The 22433-nt window shown below is 42.5% G+C and overlaps 1 protein-coding gene across 1 annotated transcript; it reads right to left on the bottom strand.

The window, feature by feature from the left end:
- Positions 1-814: 814 nt before the first annotated feature.
- On the bottom strand, positions 815-14610 carry ZNF394 (zinc finger protein 394). Its single transcript, XM_049639264.1, has 3 exons — positions 13937-14610; positions 11647-11782; positions 815-2524 (listed from the first exon to the last, which is right to left on the bottom strand). The coding sequence occupies exons 1-3, from the start codon at positions 14387-14389 to the stop codon at positions 1449-1451; spliced, it is 1665 nt and encodes a 554-aa protein (XP_049495221.1). The 5' UTR covers positions 14390-14610; the 3' UTR covers positions 815-1448.
- Between the last annotated feature and the right edge of the window lie 7823 nt (positions 14611-22433).

The raw sequence follows: 22433 nt of genomic DNA, 5'->3' as shown, positions 1-22433 counted from the left end.
TGCATTTTATGGATGATAGAGTATTACATGTCAGTGAATACCCATTAACAAAACAAGCAAGAGCTGAAGGAGCTTCTTTCTGCCTTTGGTGTCCTCTTCTGTAACACCCCCAAGGATGCACTCCACACCACTTCCTTATGTCTCATACGTTAGGAAGCCTTGACAGGGTGGCTGGGTGGCTCAGTTGGATAAGCATCTGATCTTCGGCTCAGGTCATGATCTTGCAGTTCACAAGTTCGAGCCCTGCTTCTGGCTCTGTGCTGACAGTTCAGAGCCTGGAGCCTTCTTCGGATTCTGTGTCTCCCTCTCTCTCTGCCCCTCTCCCTCTCCGTCTCTCTCTCTCTCTTTCTCATAAATATAAAGGAAAGAAAGAAAGAAAGAAAGAAAGAAAGAAAGAAAGAAAGAAAAGAAAGAAAGGAAGAAAAGAAAGAAAAAAGAAAGAAGCCTTGACAGAAAAAACATGTTTTAGGTTATTTGATATCACAAGAGCCTCCCTCCCTCTCCCCTACACAAAGCTTACCAAAAGGTTTAATGCGGACTTTCATCAAAAACCAAAAGTTCTCAAATAAAGTGCCCTTAATTTAATATGCTTAGAAAAGGATACAATGGGGGCGCCTGGGTGGCGCAGTCGGTTAAGCGTCCGACTTCAGCCAGGTCACGATCTCGCGGTCCGTGAGTTCGAGCCCCGCGTCAGGCTCTGGGCCGATGGCTCGGAGCCTGGAGCATGTTTCCGATTCTGTGTCTCCCTCTCTCTCTGCCCCTCCCCCGTTCATGCTCTGTCTCTCTCTGTCCCAAAAAAAAAAAAAAAAAAAAAAAGGATACAATGATGGGAATTTGTAGGTGTATTTGGGTGGGGTTTCCCTTTGCCTCTCTTTTGAAAAGAAATCAACAAGACTTATAAAATGGAACCCCTAGAATGGGGAAGAAAGAGAAACTCTGCAAAGTTCATTTTTAAAAAAGCAAAAAATATAGAGTGTGTCTTGTATGTACCAAACTTTACACGGTGTTTTGGATCATCATGTATTTGAAATCCTGTCCACCATCAAAGCAGAAAGACAATTCTAAGTGTCACAAACATTTCTCAGGGCAGTGAGTGGAGTGGGCAAGATTTGGTCTGAAAGCAGAGGTAAGAAAAGAGAAGAGACCAGGACAGAACTGTTACAAGTGAGCCTTTGATGTCGTCGGGAGGCCCTTCCATGGGACCCCCTCATCCTTTGGAAGGGCTCCCCGCTTACACATTCCTGCTTCACAGTGATGTTCAGAGTAGGTACTGAGACCTACTGACTGATCTATCTTGGGTGTGATGCCCGTGGAAATACGATCCACAAATGACTGACATACTCCAAATGCCAAAGAATGTCGTTTCTGGACAACAGAAAACACACACACACACACACACACACACACACACACACACACACCCCAAAACAGCCCAAGCAGCAGCCATGTCAAAACGGTGGGACTTTATTTCTATGGATCCTTTGGTGTCGGATAAGGTGTGGACTCTGTCTAAAGCTTTCCCCGCATTCAAGACATTTGTAAGGTTTTTCTCCAGTGTGAGTCCTCTGGTGCGTAATGAGGGTTGCACTCTGGCTGAAGCGTTTCCCACACACAGAACACCCGTACGGTTTCTCCCCAGTGTGGATCCTCTGGTGTTTAGAGAGGTCTGAGCACCGTTTGAAGCTCTTCTCGCACTCTTCACACGCGTAGGGTCTCTCCCCTTTGTGAATTCTCTGATGTCTAAAACGGTTGGAAATACGGCAGGTCTCCCCGCATTCGTGACACTCGAAGTGTTTCTCTCCTATGTGGATCCTCTGGTGCCGGGTGAGATGGGAGCTCTGCCGGAAGCTGTCCCCACACTTAGGGCAGGTGTAGGGCTTTTCGCCCGTGTGCGTCCTCTGGTGTTTGATCAGGGCAGCGCTCTGACTGAAGCGCTTCCCGCACTCCTGGCATTGGTAGGGTTTCTCCCCCGTGTGGATTCTCTGGTGTTTAAAAAGATCAGAACGCTGTTTGAAACTCTTCTCACAGTTCCCGCATTTATATGGCCTTTCTTCACGGAACTGTCGCTGGGTCTTAAAGAGGTCTGCACTGTGGAGCTGTTCCTCACTGTCAAAGGAGCGGGGAGGTTTCACTGTGTGATGCTTTACCGGCTCTGAACTCTGTGTACAACTGTCCCCCAGGTCATTGTGGTCGACGGGCCTCCCTGTGGCCTGCACGTGCTGACAAAGAACAGAGTTTGAACTTCTGGCCCTGTTCCCAAGTTGGTCATGTCTGAAGTCTCCCTCCTCCGTGGGACCATTCTTGAGATCTGCGGTGCTGGGGAGTCCTTCCTCTTCAGGAGAATTTTCCAGTTTCAATGATGAGGGATTTCTTGACTGCTTTTCTACCCCTATCTCACCAGTATCACTACATCCAGGGGGAGCCTTCCTGTGGGACCCTTCTTGTAGCTGCCCCTGAGGCTCTACTTCTTCTAAAATTTCTTGTTTTGGAATAAAGTCTTTGTTCTCGGTTCTGGTTTCCAAACCTGAAACATTCAAAAATAAAAAGAAGGAGGCAAACCGTAAGAGACTCTTTTTATATATATAATTTATTGTCAGACTGGTTTCCATACAACACCCAGTGCTCATCCCAACAGGTGCCCTCCTCTATGCCCATCACCCACTTTCCCCTCCCCCCCACCCCCATCAATCGTCAGTTTGTTCTCAGTATTTAAGAGTCTTCTATGGTTTGCCTCCTTCCCTCTCTGTAATTTTTTCCCCCTTCCCCTCCCCCCTAGTCTTCTGTTAAGTTTCTCAGGATCCACATATGAGTGAAAACATGAGAGTATCTGTCCTTCTCTGCCTGACTTATTTCACTTAGCATAACACTCTCCAGTTCCAGCCATGTTGCTACAAATGGCCAGATTTCATTCTTTCTTGTTGCCAAGTAGTATTCCATTGTATATATAAACCACATCTTCTTTATCCATTCGTCAGTTGATGGACATTTAGACTCTTTCCATAATTTGGCTATTGTCGAAAGTGCTGCTATAAACATTGGAGTATCAGTGCCCCTATGCATCAGCACCCCTGTATCCCTTGGGTAAATTCCTAGCAGTGCTATTGCTGGGTCATAGGGTAGATCTATTTTTAATTTTTTGAGGAACCTCCACACTGTTTTCCAGAGCGGCTGCACCAGTTTGCATTCCCACCAACAGTGCAAGAGGGTTCCCGTTTCTCCACATGTTCAAAGAGACTCTTAAATAGATAGCAAACTGAGGGTAGCTGGAGGGGAGGTGGGTGGGGGGATGGGCTAAATGGGGGATGGGCATTAAGGAGGGCACTTGTTATGATGAGCACTGGGTGTCATATGTAAGGGATGAATCACTAAATTCGACTCCTGAAACCGTTATTACGCTATATGTTAAAGAACTTGGATTTAAATACAATTAAAAAAAAAAAAGAAAGAAAAAAGGGTGACATTTCATGCTGGTGCAAGAGTAAAATAAGCAAGTGCCTGCAAAAAAATAAGCACCCTCCCAAACCTTTTTAACATTCTCAATGAACCACTCCTCAAGATAAATGATTTTATTTTTTTTTATTTTAAAAAAAATTTTTTTTAAACATTTATTTATTCTCGAGACAGAGAGAGACAGAGCATGAATGGGGGAGGGGCAGAGAGAGAGGGAGACACAGAATAGGAAGCAGGCTCCAGGCTCTGAGCCATCAGCCCAGAGCCGACGCGGGGCTCGAACTCACGGACCGCGAGATCGTGACCTGAGCCGAAGTCGGACGCTCAACCGACTAAGCCACCCAGGCGCCCCTGATTTTATTTTTTTTAATTGTAATGTTTATTTATTTTTGAGAGAGGGAGAAAGACAGAGCGAGAGCAGGGAGGGGCAGAGAGAGAGGGAGACACAGAATCTGAAACAGGCTCCAGGCTCTGAGCTGTCCGCAGAAAGCCTGACGTGGGGCTCGAACTCACAGACCGCGAGATCATGACCTGAGCCGAAGCCAGACCCTTAACCAACTGAGCCACCCAGGAGCCCTTCAAGTTAAATGATTTTAATTAACTTGCCAAATGTACTCATATTTACCTGTACAAACCCCATTCTTTCCTTTTACACTTGTGCCTATACTCACACACCCATCTCTTTCCCCCTGCCCCACTCCACCGTTGCAGAAGACACGATATCAGGAAGGGGTGTCAAGAAGGGCACGACAGCCTGTACCCCATGAATGGAGGATGGTTTAACAAGAGAAACTGTATTCATGTGATAGGTTATAGTAACAGACACACCCCATGCCTCCAAAGTCTGGAAGTGGGGTCTGGGTGGGAGACAAATCTAGGACTGACTACAAGTCTTTATATAAAGGAGCAGTTAAGCCACCAGATTCCACCCCAAATCCAGAATTTTTGCAGTTTACTCCCCAGGGAGACTGAACCACATAAATTCTGGACTGGGGACACCAGGTACAGCTGAGAACAGGGGACAGGGACCACTTTCACATCAGGAGAATCAAGTGAAATCAGACACACAATTGGTAGAACCTCAGTGCTGTTCTCTGCTCACGTCCCAAACCATGAGCTCCAAGAAAGGGCGGGGATTTTTGTGACAGGGGATTCATAGGTTTTGTTCCCTAATGCGTCCCCAGCACTTAGAATAGCACCTGGCTGGGGTGCCTGGGTGGCTCAGTCAGTTAAGCGTCTGACTTCAGCTCAGGTCATGATCTCTCAGTTCGTGAGTTTGAGCCCTGCATCGGGTTCTGTGCTGTCAGCAGAAAGCCTTCTTCAGATCCTCTGTCCTCCCCTCTCTTTACCCTTCCCCCACTCATGCTCTCCCTCTCTCTCAAAAATGAATAAACATTAAAAGAAAAAAAAGAACAGCATCTGGCTTATTGCAGACACTCAATAAAAATATTTGTTGAATAAATCTCTCTATGGTAAAATTTGCAAGCCCAGGCCTGACATATGGAAATTCCCCCAAACAGCACCTGATAGCCAAGGCAATCCTGAGAAAGAACAAAGCCAGAGGTATCACAATACCAGTTTCAAGATATACTACAGGGATGCCTGGCAGGCTCAGTTGGTGGAGCATGCAACTCTTAATCTTGGGGCTATTAAGTTCAAGTCCCACACTGGGTGCAAAGATCACTTAAAAATAAAATTTTAAAAAGAAAAAAAGATATACTACAAATCTGTAGTAATCAAAACAGTATGGTACAGGAATAAAAATAGACACAGATCAATGTAACAGAATAGACAGCCCAGAAATAAGCCCACAGTTATATGGTCAATCAATGACAAAGGAGGCAAGAACATACAATGGGGAAAATACAGTCTTTTCAATAAACTATATTGGAAAAATTGGATAGCTACATGTAAAAGAATGAAACCACATCACTTTCTAACACCATACACAAAAATAAACAGAAAATGGATTAGAAACCTAAATGTGAGACCCGAAACCATAAAACTAGAAGAGAGCATAGGCAGTAATTTCTCTGACGTCAGCTATTTTCTACATATGTCTCCTAAGGCAAAAGAAACAAAAGCAAAAATAAGATATTGGGACTACATCAAAATAAAAAAAACTTTTGCAGGGGGCATGTGGCTGGCTCAGTTGGCGGAGCGTGTGACTCTTGATCTCAGGGTTGTAGGTTCGAGCCCCATGATGGGTGTAGAGTCTAGCTAAAAATAAAATCTTTCGTTTTTAATTAAAAAAATATTTGAAATGTTTTATTTATTTCTGAGAGAGACAGAGACAGAGTGCGAGCAGGGGAGGGGCAAATAGAGAGGGAGACACAGAATTTGAAGCAGGCTCCAGGCTCTGACCTGGCTCTCGAGATCATAACCTGAGCTGAAGTTGGACGCTTAACCAATTGAGCCACCCAGGCACCCCAAAAATAAAATCTTAAAAAAAAAAAAAAAGCTTCTGCATAGCAAAGGAAACCATTAACAACACAAAAAGACAACCTACTTAATAAGAGAAGATATTTGCAAATGATATATCTGATAAGGGATTAATATTCAAAATATATAAAGAACTTAGACAACTCAACACCAAAATAAACAATCCAATTTAAAAATAGACAGAGGACCTAGAGGCACCTGGGTAGCTCAGTCGGTTAAGTATCCAACTTCGGCTCAGGTCATGATCTCACGGTTCATGGGTTCGAGCCCCACATCGGGCTCTATGCAGACAGCTCAGAGCCTGGAGCCTGTTTCAGATTCTGTGTCTCTCTCTCTCTGTCCCTCCCCCACTCATGCTCTCTCTCTCTCTCAAAAATAAATAAACATTAAAAAAAAATGGGCAGAGGACTTGAAGACATCTTTCCAAAGAAGACATAGAGATGGCCAACAGACACATGAAAAGATGCTTAACATCACTAATCATCAGAGAAATGCAAATCAAAACCACAAGGAGATATCGCCTTATACTGGTTAGAATGGCTAAAATCAGTATGACAAGAAATAACAAGTGTTGGTGAGGATGTGGAGAAAAAGGAATTCTCATGCACTGTTGGTGGGATTGTAATGTAAATTCGTGCTGCCACTATGGAAAACAGTATTGAGGTTCTTCAAAAAACTAAAAAGAGAAATACCATATGATCCAATATTTCCACTATCAAGTATTTACCCAAAGAAAATGAAAACACTAATTCAAAAAGATATATGCACTCCTACATTTATTGCAGCATTGTTTACAATAGTCAAACTATGGAAGTAACCTAAAGGTCCATCAGTAGATGAATAAAGAAAATGTGATAATATATACATGATGGAATATTATGTAGTAATAAAAAAGGATAAAACAACACAGATGGCCCTAAAAGGTATTATGCTAAATAAGTCATGGGGTGCCTGCTGGCTCATGGTAGGCATGTGACTCCTGATCTCAAGGTTGTGAGTTTAAGCCCCATGTTGGGCGTAGGGCCTACTTTAAAAAACAAATTTAACAAATTAAAAACAAATAAATAAATAGGTCAGACTGAGAAAGACAAACACCATATGATTCCACTAATATGTAGAATCTAAAAAAAAAAAAAAAGAATATACAAAAAGCAGAATCAGATCTATAAATACAGAGAACAAACTGATGGTTGCCAGAGGGGAGGGGGAAAAAGGTTGGGCAAAATGGGAGGTACGGGCTTCCAGTTATGGAATGAGTAAGTCAGGGCAATAAAAGGCACCAGGTCACAATCCTACCCCAATACAAAGTTTTCAGTCAGAATGCTTATGTTTGACTATTACATACAAATGGAAAGTGAAGGGGCGCCTGGGTGGCTCAGTCGGTTAAGCATCCGACTTCGGCTCAGGTCATGATCTCGCGGTCTGTGAGTTAGAGCCCCGCGTCGGGCTCTGTGCTGACAGCTCAGAGCCTGGAGCCTGTTTCAGATTCTGTGCTCCCTCTCTCTCTGACCCTCCCCCGTTCATGCTCTGTCTCTCTCTGTCTCAAAAATAAATAAATGTTAAAAAAAATTAAAAAAACAAAAACAAAAACAAATGGAAAGTGAAAAGTTACCAACATTTCAGGAAAACCTCGAATATAAGTGCTGAGGAAACATGCAATGTGTAAAACAGAAAATCTAATGATCTACAGTTAACATTCTCAGGTAAATAAGAGAAGATATTGCATCCAGGAAACAAGGAGGCTATAAGAAAAGGAATATTTAAAGAACAAGAAAAGCCTCCTGAAAATATTAATGAGAGCAGAAATATTTCAGTATTAACAGCTGGAAAACAAAGCTAAGGAGATCTCCCAGAATGTGAAACAAAAGATAAAGAAATGAGAACGGGCAGAGAAGAACCTGATGCGATCAGTCCATGAGTTCCAACATCCAATGAACAGAAATCCCAGAAAGAAAACAGGAAAAAAATAATGAGATAAAAATAGATAGATCAAAAGACAGACAGATAAAACAATACCATAAAAAATTTCTTGGGCACCTGGGTGGCTCAGTCGATTAAGCGTCTGACTCTGGCTCAGGTCATGATCTTGAGGTTTGTGGGTTCAAGCCCAGGGTTGGGCTTTGTGTTGACAGCTCAGAGCCTGGAGCCTGCTTCGGATTCTGTGTCTCCCTCTCTCTCTGCCCCTCCTCCACTCATGCTCTGTCTCTCTCACTCTCAAAAATCAATAAACATTAAAAAAAAATTTTTTTTTAAATTTCTCGGAATTCAAAGTGTGGGTGTCTATGTTGCAAGGACCCACCTACTACTCAACAATGAATGCAAAAAAAACAAAAACAAAAAACAAAAAACAAAGCCTCCTTCACACTAAGCTGCACCCATTCTGAAACTTCATACTAGCAGGAATAAAGAAGAGAGTCTAAAGGCTTTCGAACAAACATCACACACCAAGGATAAAATATCACAATGGCATCCAATTTCTCAGTAGCAACATGGCAAGCTAACTAGAAAATTCAGTCTTCAAAATTCAATGGTAAAATAATTTCTAATGGGGAATCCGGCCATCCCATGATCTGGATGTAGGAGAGGAATAGAGACATTTTCAGACATTTTCAGGCAAACTTTCAAAAAATTAAGCTCCCAAGAATATGTTCTCTGGAAGATACTGGAAGATGTTCTCCATCAAATCGAAGGGGGTAAACCTAGGAAGAGAATGGTGTGGGGTCCAGGAAAGAGAAAACGAATTCCAGAGTGATAGTCAAAGAAGGTTCTTAGGACGATAGCCATGTGGCAGGCCTGGAGGGAAGCCCACTCACACTGGAGCAGAAGTTTCTGGAGGCTTCCTCCAAGGGGACTATGAAACTGATAGCATACCTGATACATTTGAACATACAGTTTTACATTTCTAACAGGGAGACTGTGGGTAGACTGGTGTTCAATAGGTAGAAAAGCAGCACATGCAAAATGAGGCATTATTAATTCCAGAGAAAATTAGAAGTTGTAAAATAAAAGACATATAATCATACAGGTTACAGGTAGTATTTACATGGGTAGGATATTGAAATATTGTACCAATATGCAAAAGAACTGATTTAACTATAATGAGAGAATTACAGACTGTTAAATGTGTGCATGGTCCTGTCTCCCTCAGGAGACAGTCAAGAGGTAATACCTGAAATCGGGGGAAAATTAGCAAAATAAGCATCCTAGTTAGAAACATGAAAATAAATACCAGTGAAAAACACAAAAAAGATATTAAAGTTGCCTCTGCAAAGATGGAATCAAGATTGAGAACGGCCTTGTATTTTCCAAAGATTGGAAAAACACAAACCATAAAGTAAAAGATCAAAAAACCTGACTATAGTGGACACTTGAACAAGGGTTTGACCTGTGAAGGCCCAGTCATGCGCAGAATTTTTTGGTAAAGTTGGTCCAGCACTGTAAAAGTATTTTCCCTTCCTTACAATTTTCTTAATAACATTTTCTTTTTTCTAGCTTACTTTATTATTTAAAAAAAAAATTTTTTTTTTAACGTTTTATTTTATTTTTGAGACAGAGAGAGACAGAGCATGAACGGGGGAGGGTCAGAGAGAGAGGGAGACACAGAATCTGAAACAGGCTCCAGGCTCTCAGCAATCAGCACAGAGCCTGACGCGGGGCTTGAACCCACGGACTGCGAGATCATGACCTGAGCCGAAGTCGGACGCTTAACCGACTGAGTCACCCAGGCGCCCCTTTTCTAGCTTACTTTATAGTAAAATAACAAAGAGTTAATACAGAAAATATAAAGAACTGCCACAAAGCAATAAAAAAAATGGAGGAAAGGAAGGGAGATAGGATAAAGAAAAATAACAAAAAGCCCCCCCCCCCCAAAAAAAAAAAAAAAAAAAAAAAAAAAACCAACCTGAAAAGATTTAACCCAGAACCAATCAGGGAAATGTAAGTTAAAACAACAAGATACTATTCATTCATTAACCCAACTAGTATTTATTGAGTACCTGCCAAGCACTATCTGTTCCAACTGCTTGGGATATATTAGAACCAAACAAAAACCCCTCCCCTTGTGGAGTTTACATTCTAGAAGAGGTGGTCAGACAATAGATAAACAGAAAGTAAATTCTATAGGACGTCAGAGGGTGATGAATGCTGTGGACCAAGTTGAGGAAGGTAAGGGATGGGACGGTAGTGTGGGAGGAGGGGACAGTGGAAAGGCAAACTGCACTATTGAACATGATAGTCAGGTCAGGCCTCTCTGAAAAGTGAGATCTGAGCACAGACTGGAGACAAGTCAAGGAGTTTGCTTAGTGGAGATCTGAAGGAAGAATGTTCCAGGAAGAGGGGCGCTCGGGTGGCTCAGTTGGTTAAACGTCCAACTCTTGGTTTCAGCTCAGGTCATGATCTCACAGTTCGTGGGTTCAAGCCCCACATTGAGCTCTGCACTGACCGTGTGGAGCCCACTTTGGGTCCTCTGTAGCCCTCTCTCTCTACTCCTTTCCCTCTCACACTGTCCCTCTCTCTCAAAAATAAATAAATATATAAAATAAAGAATATTCCAGGTGGAAGGATCAAATAGAGCAAAGAACAGGAGGCGGGATGCCTGCCATGGTCAAGGAACAGCGAGGTCAGTGGGGCTGAAGCACAATGAGTGAGGGGCAGCGTAGGAGAGGGGTGTGCAGGGTGACGGGGCCTTGTCACATTAGGCAACACAGGCTTTTCCTCTGCATGAAATAGAGAGCCACTGCAGGTTCTGAGCAGAGGCATGACGTAACATTTTAAAAGGAACACGTGAGCTACCGTGTTGCGACATCACGCCATCAGCCAGGCACCAAATGTCAGTAAGGATGTAGAGAAGGAAGAATTCTCATGTATTTCTGGTAGGAGTACAAACTGGTTGCACTCCTTCCTTCTGAACAGTAAGATGGGCAAACACGCCTAAGTCTATTCTCTATAGTTCCTATATATGTTCCTATATATGAACACAGAAGGATTCGAGTATGTTCGAGGCAATGCTATTTGTAACAGTGAAAAACTAGAAGCCTTGATGTCCACTGATGGAGGACAGTAGATAAATGAATTTTGGACAAGTCATACAATGAAAGATATAAGTGTTAAAATGAGTGGATTTAGAGCTACATGTGCCAACATAGATAAATCCCAAAAATGTAATGGGGAAAAAAAAGAAAGGCAAGGTGCAAAAGAATCATACAGCAATATAATTTATACAGCATCAAAACATTTAAAAATACTATATATGTTTACAAGTGTATGTATTTATGTTCATATACAGTTTATATACACATTTTTGCATATAGAAAGTGCACACATAATGTGCACATGTAGCTACGTGTACATGTAGAAAATATAAAACATGCATGGAAATAAGTACCACAATCAGGATACTGGTTACCTCTGAAGAAAGAGTGAGGGGAACAGCTTCAGGGAGGGTATCCAGAGTTTCATCTACAGTTGTTACATTTTTTTCTCAGCGGGGGCGGGGGGAGAATGAAGCCATTAGGGCCAAATATTAAAATATGATAAACCTGGGTGGTAGATATAAGGTTCCTGTTATATTTTTTGTATTTTTCTGTATGCATTTTATTTAAAATGAACCAAAATAAAAAGCTGAATCTCTCACCTAACAATACAGAACAGCAAGGTCCCAGTGGGGTCACAAAAGAGACTCCATGGCTCTCAACATGGGTGTGTGACTGGCTCAGAGACAGATCACACACAGCTAGAAACAAAGCCAGCACTTACTCGGCGAGACCAGTGAGACCGAGGTCCTATGATCCTCCTGTGCGCTCTCCCAGCAGAACTCCCTCGGAGCTGGGTCCAGAGGCTCCCACTCCTCACAGTTTAGAGACACAGCCACATTCTCAATCTTCACCAACTCCTGAAACAACACGAGACCTCCACTCAGCACCTGCTGTCCCAGGACAGCATAAGTGACTGTTAATCTCAGGATGAGGCCAGACTCCGGAGGAGTCTGCAAACCCTGAGCAGGAAACTCCCTGGGAATCAAGCAATAACCATGGCTGTCGAGTCTGTTCCAGTGAGTGTTGTACTAACTGGAGTTTCGGAGTAACAAAGACAGAGGCTGAAATTTTCTTGCAATCCTGAAAAGCCTTTCTTTCCGTGGACTATCCACACTAATTTGGGGTAAGAGCAAAATCTTCATTTGAGTTATATCACTGTGATTTATCAAAATGGAAATCGGATACAGATTAAAAATGTACAGGTAACCAGAAAGTGCCAAATTCCAGTGCTGGCTGTGAGATACGGTTACCTCATGCGTGAAATGGACATAAATTTAAGAAGATGAAGGTACCTCCCTGACAGCGGATGCTCAGTAAAATCTACTTTCCCTTCCCTTGAACATTGCACAGTAAGATAATTATCTGGCAAGATGACATTTTGAGATAACTTATTTAAATGCAAGTTGACCATTCACAGAAGGTAAAGCCACAGTTCTTAGAAAGGGAGGGTTCTAACATTGGTGTGCGAACATGTTTGTCTAGTGATGGGTCACAAATTGACTTCAAGGATCTCTCACTAAATGACAGGAAAGGGAAATACATTTAAAATTTTTCTGTATGTTAAAAATCTGGCTAGGGAGACTGACCCTCCCAGGGCTAGCCAATTCTTAGAGCAAAGGGCTCAGCCAAGACTGCTTATCTCAAGCAATACCTCCTCTACGTGGCATATACACTCCAGGATGCCACATTACTCTGCCTTAATCATCCTAGGGCCAGGTTTCAGGGCAACTAGGGACCAGCCCTATAGGTTAGAGCATGCTGAAATTATCCAGACCAACCAATCTTAAACAGATCCCCCTGCCCTGTGTGTTTCCTTGGGAAACCTCAGTAGAGGCGCTGGCCTAAACCTTCCCCTTGCTCCAGTCTTCTGCCTCCTGACCACCCCTGGTGTCCTTCCCAGGAAGTCCTGAGTGTTGTGCTGCGCCTCCTATTTCTAAATCTGAGTATAATAACATTTGTTTTTTAACTGAGCCTCTCCTCTGCTTCCTGGTAAAGGAAAAAAAAAAAATCACACTTCTGTGCCTCTTCTACTGTCAATACTCTGAATACTTTCACTACAATACGTCTTCACTTCTGACACCACATATAGGGGTTTTCCACACATCAAATAATTCTGTGATACCAGCTAGGTGTCTTCAAGTGTAACTCAATTCTGACACTATCTACCTGGATACAGTCAGATCCCACAGGTAAAGGGCTTGGTCCCACAAGACCACTCACCCCTCCCAACTGTGGAAGCCAACCTCAAGTAGTAGGTCTCCAGGTTACCCACAATTTCTGTCCGACTTGGCCACAAATCAAAGGTTCCCATGACCTCCCCCTACCAATTAAATTCTTTGCTTGAACAGCTCACAGTACTGATGGAAACACTTAGGTTTACCAGTTTATTACAAAAAGATATGATAAAGGATACAGTAAACAGCAAAATGGAGAGACACACAATGAGGTCTGGGAGGGTCCTGAGTACAGGAGCTTGTCCCGTAGAGTTGGAGTTTGCCACTTTCCAGGTATATGGATGTGTTCACCAATTGGAAGCTGTCTGAATCTTTCACTATTGGGATTTTTATGGAGGTTTCATCACACAGGCATGATTAGTTACCTCCATTACAGCCCCACTCCACTCTCCCAGGTACCATTATCAATTGTAGGAGGGGGTCGCCAAACCGTTAAAAAGCAAAAAGGGAACCTCACATTCAAAGTTCTCAGTTATTGCTAAGTAGTTAACGACATGAAGCCACTTTCCATCCTGACACCTTTCTTCCGCAAACAATCTAGTTACACAAGAGGCGGTCTTACAATGGGTAAACAATACTCCCACGTTGGTTTTGTGCTCAGAAGTCTATTAACTCAAAGATCATTTCCTGGATAGATTTATTTGTCACTACAGAAAGAAAGTTTCATGTACACCCTGAAGCTCAAAAATGTAGCAAGGAAAAAAGGCCTGAAACCCTTAGCATCCCGTGTACCTCTATTCCTCACACCCCTACCATCAGAACACTTTCACTCTTCACCTGGGGAGAGGCCCCATCAAGCGCTCTCTGAAAAGCGCGCACCACGGCCGCAGCTTTCTCCCCGCTCTGCGGGCAGTGCTTCCGCACCCAGGCCTGGAGCTCCTGGGGCAGGATGCTCAGGAACTGCTCCAGCACCAGCAGCTCCAGGATCTGCTCCTTCGTATGCATCTCAGGCCTCAGCCACCGGCGACAAAGTTCCCTGAGCCGGCTTAGCGCCTCTTCGGGTCCAGTCACCTCCTGGTAACGGAACCGCCTAAACTGCTGCCGCGACTTTTCGGAATCCTGACAGTCCGCGGGCAGGTCCGACTCCCGACCTCCGGGTGAGTCTTCCTCCACTTTCACTATCAAAAGTCCATCACGCAGAGATGGCGCGGCGACCCTAGACTTCTCAGCTGCCATCCAGGCTCCTGCCTCGGCGTCACTGACTTGACTCGCGGTCAAGCTCGAACTCATCTTTCTCCAGCACGTGCTGACTTTTCCGGAGTTCTGCCTTCAAGTGATAAGACAGCAAACCCTGCAAAAAGCCACGGAACTCATCGGACCTTCCCAGAGCGGCGGGTCCCCACTGTCCCGTCTCAAGCGGGGCCCAATCCGGCCCGGCCCCCTCCGGTACTCCTCCTACCCGCAGTCAGTCCAACCACGACCCGCGGCGCCAGGTGACCAAAACTACGAATAAAACCTTGCCGGAAGTGCGTCACCGACTCCCTGCGGTTCCCCACCCCTCCCGGGCATTTCCGGAACCTCTCTAGGCGCCCAGGAGGAGTGAGACCCATCTCTGTGGTTTGCCGTCGTGCCCCTTCCAGAGACGCTCTGGTGCGTGTGTACCGTTCTGATGGAGCTTATAGTCGTTCAGCTTAACAGAACTAAATGACACTCTTATTTTACAACTTGAATGTCATTTTTTTTAAACACATCGTCTGTGAAAAAAGTTTTGTAACTTTAGTTGTAGGAAAAAGGTCCAACTATACGATGAGTGGTAAACAGTCATCTATCAATGTATTTATGCAAGAAAGGTTTGTAGAGTTACCTGCAACATGCCAAGGCATCGTGCTCGACTCCATAGGTATTAAACTGAGTAGGAATAGTCTCTATCCTCAAGCTCCTAAGAGAGTTAGACACTTAAATCCTTACGGGACAGGGTGGTGAATGTAATACTTTGGCATGTATGCACAGTACATTTGTATGACCCAGAGGTAGACATAATCAGCCATGGCTGATGGGGAGGGTATAGTGAAAGATTTCCCCAGGAGATTAAAACTTAAAATGTCCATGTGAGCTGAAGAAATGTTCTAATTAAAAAATAGTTTAGATAGGGGTGCCTTGGTGGCTCAGTCCTCGGACTCTTGATTTGGCTCAGGTCATGACCTTGTGGTTCATGGGTTGGAGCCCTGAGTCAGGCTTATGCTGATGGTGTGGAGTCTGTTTGGGATTCTCTCTTTCTCTCTGTCCCTCCTCACACACTCACTCTCTCTCTCTCTCAAAATAAATAAACTTAAAAAAAGTTTTAAAAAAAGGTGTAGATAAGTTTATAGGCAACAAATCCCCAATAGATTAAATAAATCCCAATAAATCCCTCTGACATTAAGCTTTCCTATGCGCAGCTCCCTTGCTATGTCTCACACTCAGGCATCAAAGTTGCCAAGGATTTTGTCCTCTTCGAAGCTCAACCCTTCTGTTCTATCATTTACTCGCTCTCTCTCACTTTTGAATATCAGTATGGACACTGCTGCCACCTTCTCCCTCTTCTTTCCTATGCTTCTCTGGTTTCGATTATATCTGTTTTTGGCATCATATTGACTATATAAATAAAACACTTTCTAAAGAACTTGGAGGTAAAAAAAAAATGGCGAAATTAAAAAAAAAATTTTTAGTATTTATTTTTGAGAGAGACAGAGCCTGAGCGGGGGTGGGGGCAGAGAGAGAGGGAGACACAGAAACCCAAGCAGGCTCCAGGCTCTGAGCTGCCATCACAGAGCCCTATGCGGGGCTCAAACTCATGAACTGTGAGATCATGACCTGAACTGAAGTCAGACGCTTAACCCACTGAGCCACCCAGGCACCCCAGAACAGGGCAGAATTTTAAAGAAAGAGAAAAGCCAAAAGGGCAAACTCTCCATAGTTCCTAAGAAAAAGTACTTTTCCCTGAGGAAGAAAAGGAGGGAGGTGATGGGCACAGTCTATGTATGTACACCCATTTCTTCCTCACAGTTCCAGGGTCTTTGTGTTGTTTTCTTTTCATTAATATTTTTTAAATGTAAGAATATGAGATATCAAAAAAGGAACATAATGAGGAGAAATGAAGATGGAGATAATTGTTTGAGTTTGAGGCAGAAGAAATAGAAGGCAGCTTGCTCCCTGCCTTGAGTTCAAACAATACAAATTAGTTTCCTTTTATTATTGCTACAAGGACAAAGACCAAAGAAAACAGCTGGTGTATAGAGTTGTAGAGAATTATTCATTGTAAACAGACTAATCAAGGGCTCTTACTGTAGACTGAGTTATGGAATGCAGAAACAGCTTTACAGCCTTGTTGAAAAGAGCTTGTCCTCATGAATGGAATTTCCTATAAGGAGTTTCACCCATAATCTGCATCATAAAACATGTTAATGTTTAGGGGTGCCTGGGTGGCTCAGTTGGTTAAGCATCAGACTCGATTTTAGCTCAGGTCATAATGTCACCATTTGGGGAGCCTGCTTGAGATTTTCATTCTCTCCCTCTCTCTGTCACTTCCCTGCACGCTCAAAAAAAGTTAATGTTCATTTCTAATGCAACTTCACCCTCTTCCTTAGTCATAAAAAATTTCCATGAAGCATTTATATCAGAAATTGGGTAGCATGATGACTTAATTTTCACCTCATCCAAGAAAAGTTTTCTTTCTTTCCTTCCTTCCTTTCCCTCTTTCTTTATTTCTCTCTTTCTTTCTTTCTTTCTTTCTTTCTTTCTTTCCTTCTTTCTTCTTTTCCTTTTTTTTTATCTTTTCTGCTATGGCACCAAGTCACACACCCACAGGTGACAGGGTTACATGAGGCCTTGTTTCTCCAAGCATGGAGACAGCACTGGCACTGGCACTTCTGGGAAGCTTGTTAGAAATGCAGAATTTCAAGCCTTGCTCCAGACCTACTGAATCAGAATCTGTATTTTGGAAAGATACACAGGTAATTTGTGTACACATGAATTGAAAAGCAGCAATCAGATGAACCTTTCTGACCAGTACAAAATTTATTTCTTTTACTTTTTATTTGGCAGGAGGAGAGGGGCAGAGGGAATGGAGAGAGAATCTGAAGCAGACTCTGCACTGAGCATGACCCCATGACCCTGGGATCATGACATGAGCTGATATCAAGAGTCAGAAGTTTGGGCCACCTGGGTGGCTCAGTCAGTTAAGTGGCTGACTTTGGCTCAGGTCATGATCTCGAGGTCCATGGGATCTAGCCCCACATCAGGCTCTGCACTGACAGCTCAGAACCTGGAGGCTGCTTCAGATTCTGTGTCTCCCTCTTTCTCTGCCTCTCTCCCACTCATGCTCTGTCTCTCTAGCTCTCAAAAATAACTAAACATAAAAAAAATTTTTTTTTTTAAAGAGTCAGAAGCTCAACCGAATGAGCCACTTAGGCGCCCCTGACCAGTACAGAATTTAAATACTGTGTATAAATAGATTATCTGTGTCCTTATAAGGACACATAAACATTTTGTGTGAGATGACAATGTGAAGCAGAGTTGTATCTCAGGGGAAACTGTGGAAGGAATGAGGGTCTACCACAAGCATCTTGCCTCCAAGCATTTGAAACTAAGCTTGAATTCAGTCTGCAATAGGAGTAAAGGACAAATTGGAATTTTGGTCATTTTTTAAACTTCATTAAAAAATATTTTATGATGATATTTGACCGTGGGACTCTATTATGTGACTATAACTTTTAAAAAATCTCTATACCCAACATGGGGCTCAAACTCACAACCCTGAGATTGAGTCACACACTCTACCGACTAAGCCAACCAGCCGTCCCTACGTGACTGTAAACTCTTAATTATAGTATGTTTGAAAATATAAATACCAAAGACTTATTTAAGTATCATGGGAATAGCTGAATCTCTGGACCCCATGTACTCAGAAAAGTCGGAAGCAGAAAATAATCTAGCTATTTAATAGTGGAAAATTTTTTCTAGTGTTTTTTTTTCTTGCTTCAAGAAACAGAATATATAATAAAAATACAGTAATCATGTTTTACATGTTTCATATTCATTTATATTTCAACAATGTTCAGAAAATAAATCATACAATTGAAATGAGAAATACTGTACATTAGTTTAACATTTACATTAAATCATCTGCATTATTTATTTAACAAGTGAGGAATTATACAAGTTATATGTTATAAGTAAATTCATTTAAAAATTCATTTATTTAGGGGCGCCTGGGTGGCTCAGTCGGTTAAGCGTCCGACTTCAGCTCAGGTCACGATCTCACGGTCCATGAGTTCGAGCCCCGCGTTGGGCTCTGTGCTGACTGCTCAGAGCCTGGAGCCTGTTTCAGATTCTGTGCTCCCTCTCTCTCTGACCCTCCCCCGTTCATGCTCTGTCTCTCTCTGTCTCAAAAATAAATAAACGTTTAAAAAAAATTTTTAATTCATTTATTTAAATGAATACAATTAATATCCTGCTTTATGAATGCAAAGTCTCACTCAAGGTCAGAATTCCATGACATCTCTATGGACTAAAGTTTAAATTACAAACTTATGATTTATTCAAAAGTTGTGCACAAGCATAGGGAGTCAACCCCTACTTTTGGTCTAACAGCTAAGTGGTTGTACTAGTCTGTTTGTGATTTGTTTTGGTTAGACATTAACAGGGTGTGAAAGAGGTGAAGGGAGATTTTTCAGGATTAATCTTCATGACAAATCCACTTCTGGAGAAACAACTTCACTATTCTCAAGGCTCAGGTTTGTCATTCTAATAATTTGGAGCAAAATATAACAATTTAATGACATAACTGGTCCCATGTTTTTATCTGAAGGCACACACTGTGTACAAGTCACTTATTCATCTCTATGGGAATGTTATCACAATCTGGCAGGAAGTCAGAAGTTCTTTTCCAGTATTGCAGGGCAAGGCTTCCACTAGGGTCAGGCGGCCAAGGATGGGCAAGGGAATTAAGGACAGAATGCAAATCCCTAAGTACAGACAAACCTAGCTTCAGAAAATATCCACTTATATAATTAATTATGGAATCTATAAGTAAATAGCAAGTACTATGAGGGCAATACAAGCATTAAATTTTTTAATGTTCATTTTTGAGAGAGAGAGAGAGAGAGAGAGAGAGAGAGAGAAAGACACAGAGCATAAAGTGGGGGAGAGGCAAAGAGAGAGGGAGACACAGAATCCAAAGCAGGCTCCAGGCTCCAAGCTGTCAGCCCAGAGCCCAATGTGGGACTTGAACTCACAAACCTGAGTTTGTGACCTGGGCTCATGACCTGAGCCCAAGTCCTATACTTAACCCACTGAGCCACCCAGGTGCCCCAATACAAGCATTTTTCCCAATAAGGTTGTCTGCTCACCAGCTGATTACCAGTCAAGTTCTACCAACTCCTGCCTCTGGGTTGTGTGACTATGGGCTCTAATCATGATACACTGCCTCACCTTTAAAAAATAATTGAGAAAAGGAAAATAGTGCAAGGATAAAGAAGATGGGGCCAGGGATAAAATGAGATTACAAGTTGTCTACTGTAAGTTCCTATGTATTGGCAAAATGTAGCTCACAATTTGGCTCTGAAAAGCCTCAGCAGCCAATGCAAGAGGAAAACAAGATCAGTTACATGATACGCAGTGTAACTTGGGTAAAATCAAACTATTAATAGTAGCTTAGGAGAAATCCAGCTATTCTTGATACTAAGTGGGAAGAGAAATTTCCCATGAGTACCCTAGGAAAGGGCTATGTGACATAGTGGATGGTATTTTAAGATCTCTATAATAAATAAAATTAATGGATTTTAATTCCTTTTAATGTTAGCTGATGGCTGGTACCAAAGCACAATTCAAAAGAGCCAATTCTTTAAGAAACAAAACAGATGAACATAGGGGAAAGGGAAAAAAAGAGAGAGAGGGAGGCAAACCATAAGAGACTCTTGACTCTAGAGAACAAAGGAAGGGTTGCTGAAGGGGAGGTGGGTGGGGGATGGGCTAAATGGGTAATGCGTGTTAAGGAGGGCACTGGTGATGAGCACTGGGTGCTGCGTCTAAGTGATGAATCACTAAGTTCTACTCCTGAAACTAACATTACACTATATGTTAACTAACTAAATTTTAAATAAAAATTTGAAATATTAAAAATAGCTAATTCTAGGGGCGCCTGGGTGGCTCAGTCGGTTAAGTGTCTGACTTCAGCTCAGGTCATGATCTCGCACTCCGTGAGTTCAAGCCCCGCATCGGGCTCTGTGCTGACAGCTCAGAGCCTGGAGCCTGTTTTGGATTCTGTGTCTCCCTCTCTCTCTGACCCTCCCCTGCCCATGCTCTGACTCTCTCTGTCTCAAAAATAAATAAATATTAAAAAAAAATTAAAAAAAAAGAGCAAAAAAAAATAGCTAATTCTATGAAGGAAGAAAAGAGTATATAGTTTAAGTATTCAGCTCTCTGAAGGTCTAGTTTAATATAAAGACAAAATTCAAAGTGCCTAAAGCAGCACTTTCTAGACCTTTTACTGTGCCATGCAGGGTGATCGTTATGTGAAAAGTCCATTTCCAGCACTAACTGGATCATCACCCTTTTCTCTCTTCTTCATAGTATCTTATTGTGGTATATGGCAAAAATGGCCAAAAAAGTAAAACAAAACGTATAGGAATAGACTTTGCAGTTTCTCCCTTCTAGAAGTGGAGTCTATTTCCCCACCCTTTGGATTTGGACTGCTCTTGTGGCTTGCTTTGACCAACAGAAGTGACACCATGTGAGTTTCAAGCCTGGATATCAAGAACTTTTGCAACTTCTGGTTTCTTGCTTTTGTAACCTGCCACCACCAAGTGAGGAAGTATGAGCTAAGCTGCTGGGTGATGGGAAACGTGTGGCCTAAATGCCTCCTAGCACTCCAAGTGACAATCATCTAATCCCCAGAAGAACTGCTTAGCTCACACTGGCAGCTGAACACAGAGAAAAAGAAGGAGCCCAGCAGAAAAGCCAGCCAGGTAAGTCTGGACCAAATCGTCAGCCCACAGAGTCATAAGCAAAATAAGTGGTTCCTTTTTTAGGTCGCTAAGTTTGGGGTTGTTTGTTACACAACAAAAACTAACAGACAAACTTTTTAAAGCCAGTGCAACCCAATTCACAATATTAACAACAACAACAAAAAAGATAAAACACTTAAGAATAAACATAACAAACTATGTGCAAAATCATGAAGAAAACTTTAAAATACTCCAAAAGGATCCACAATTAGGCTTTTTTTCCACAAATGGAAAAACATACCATGTTCTTGGATAGGAAAACCAACTTTATAAGAATGTCAATTCTCCCTGGGGTACCTGGGTGGCTCAGTTGGTTAAGTGCCTGACTCTTGATTTTGGCTCAGGTCATGATTTCATGGTTCGTGAGATGGAGCCCCTTATAGGGCTCTGTGCTGAAAACACGGAGCCTACTTGGAATTCTCTCTCTTCCTCTCTCTCTGCCCCTCTCCTGCTTGTGCTCACACACTTGCTCTCTCTAAAAAATACATAAATAATTTTTTTTAAAAAGGGAAAAAAAGGAACGTCAACTTTCCCTAAGTGAATACATATTAAAAATGATCCCAATACAGATTTATTTCTGGAACTAGGAAAATTGAATCTATAGTTAATTTGGAAAAGAACTAAAGAAGCAAAAATACTTTGAAGAAGAAACACAGCAGGGGGCATTCTCTGTAAGAAATAGTAAAACCAATTATTAATGCTCAATAAATTGAAACCGCATATTATCACATGCATTGACAAATAGACCAATGCGACAGAATAGAAAATCTAGAAAGAGACCACAAAACATGAGGATTTGGTATATGATAAAGGCAGCATCACAGATCAATGGGAGGTAAAGATAGCCTTTTTCATAAATGTTGAGACAACTGGGTAATGGCTTGGAAAAAGACGAAGTTAGATCTTTACTTCACACCATACACCATAATTTTGAACGGACCAAAAGGCTCGATGTTCAAGAGTACTCAATGTAAACGTAAAAAGTGAAACCATACAAATACTACAATCCACCAAACATACCACAGGGTCAATTTAAGCCTGATACAAAAATGAGAGATTATTAAGAAGGGCATCCTCTGGCTAGAGAAGCCCTGCATGGACGACTCCCCTTCTTCACAGGAATGAGGCGCTTCCGACGTCACTCTCCCAGCCGAGAGAGCAACCTGCTCCGCTACAACCCTCCTTCTGGGCAGAGGAGCTCAAGGAAACGCCTCCCTGCCCTCCCGCACTCTGATAAGCCCTGGAGACCGAGGCTGCAAAGAGATCCGCGGCCCTATTGGCTAGCGGGC

Source organism: Panthera uncia, chromosome E3 (genome assembly GCF_023721935.1).
Source record: "Panthera uncia isolate 11264 chromosome E3, Puncia_PCG_1.0, whole genome shotgun sequence".
Lineage (NCBI taxonomy): Eukaryota > Metazoa > Chordata > Mammalia > Carnivora > Felidae > Panthera > Panthera uncia.
The sequence above is the reverse complement of the archived record's forward strand: the minus strand, read 5'-3'. Positions and strand labels throughout refer to the sequence as shown.

Bases quoted from the DNA above. Each gene is read 5' to 3' on its own strand.
- ZNF394 (XM_049639264.1), bottom strand. From the start codon at position 14,389: ATGAGTTCGAGCTTGACCGCGAGTCAAGTCAGTGACGCCGAGGCAGGA. The intron at 11,783-13,936 runs GTGAAGAGTGAA...GTGTTGTTTCAG, and splicing joins TTGATGGGGCCTCTCCCCAG to GAGTTGGTGAAGATTGAGAA. The intron at 2,525-11,646 runs GTAAGTGCTGGC...TGAATGTTTCAG, and splicing joins GGTCTCACTGGTCTCGCCGA to GTTTGGAAACCAGAACCGAG.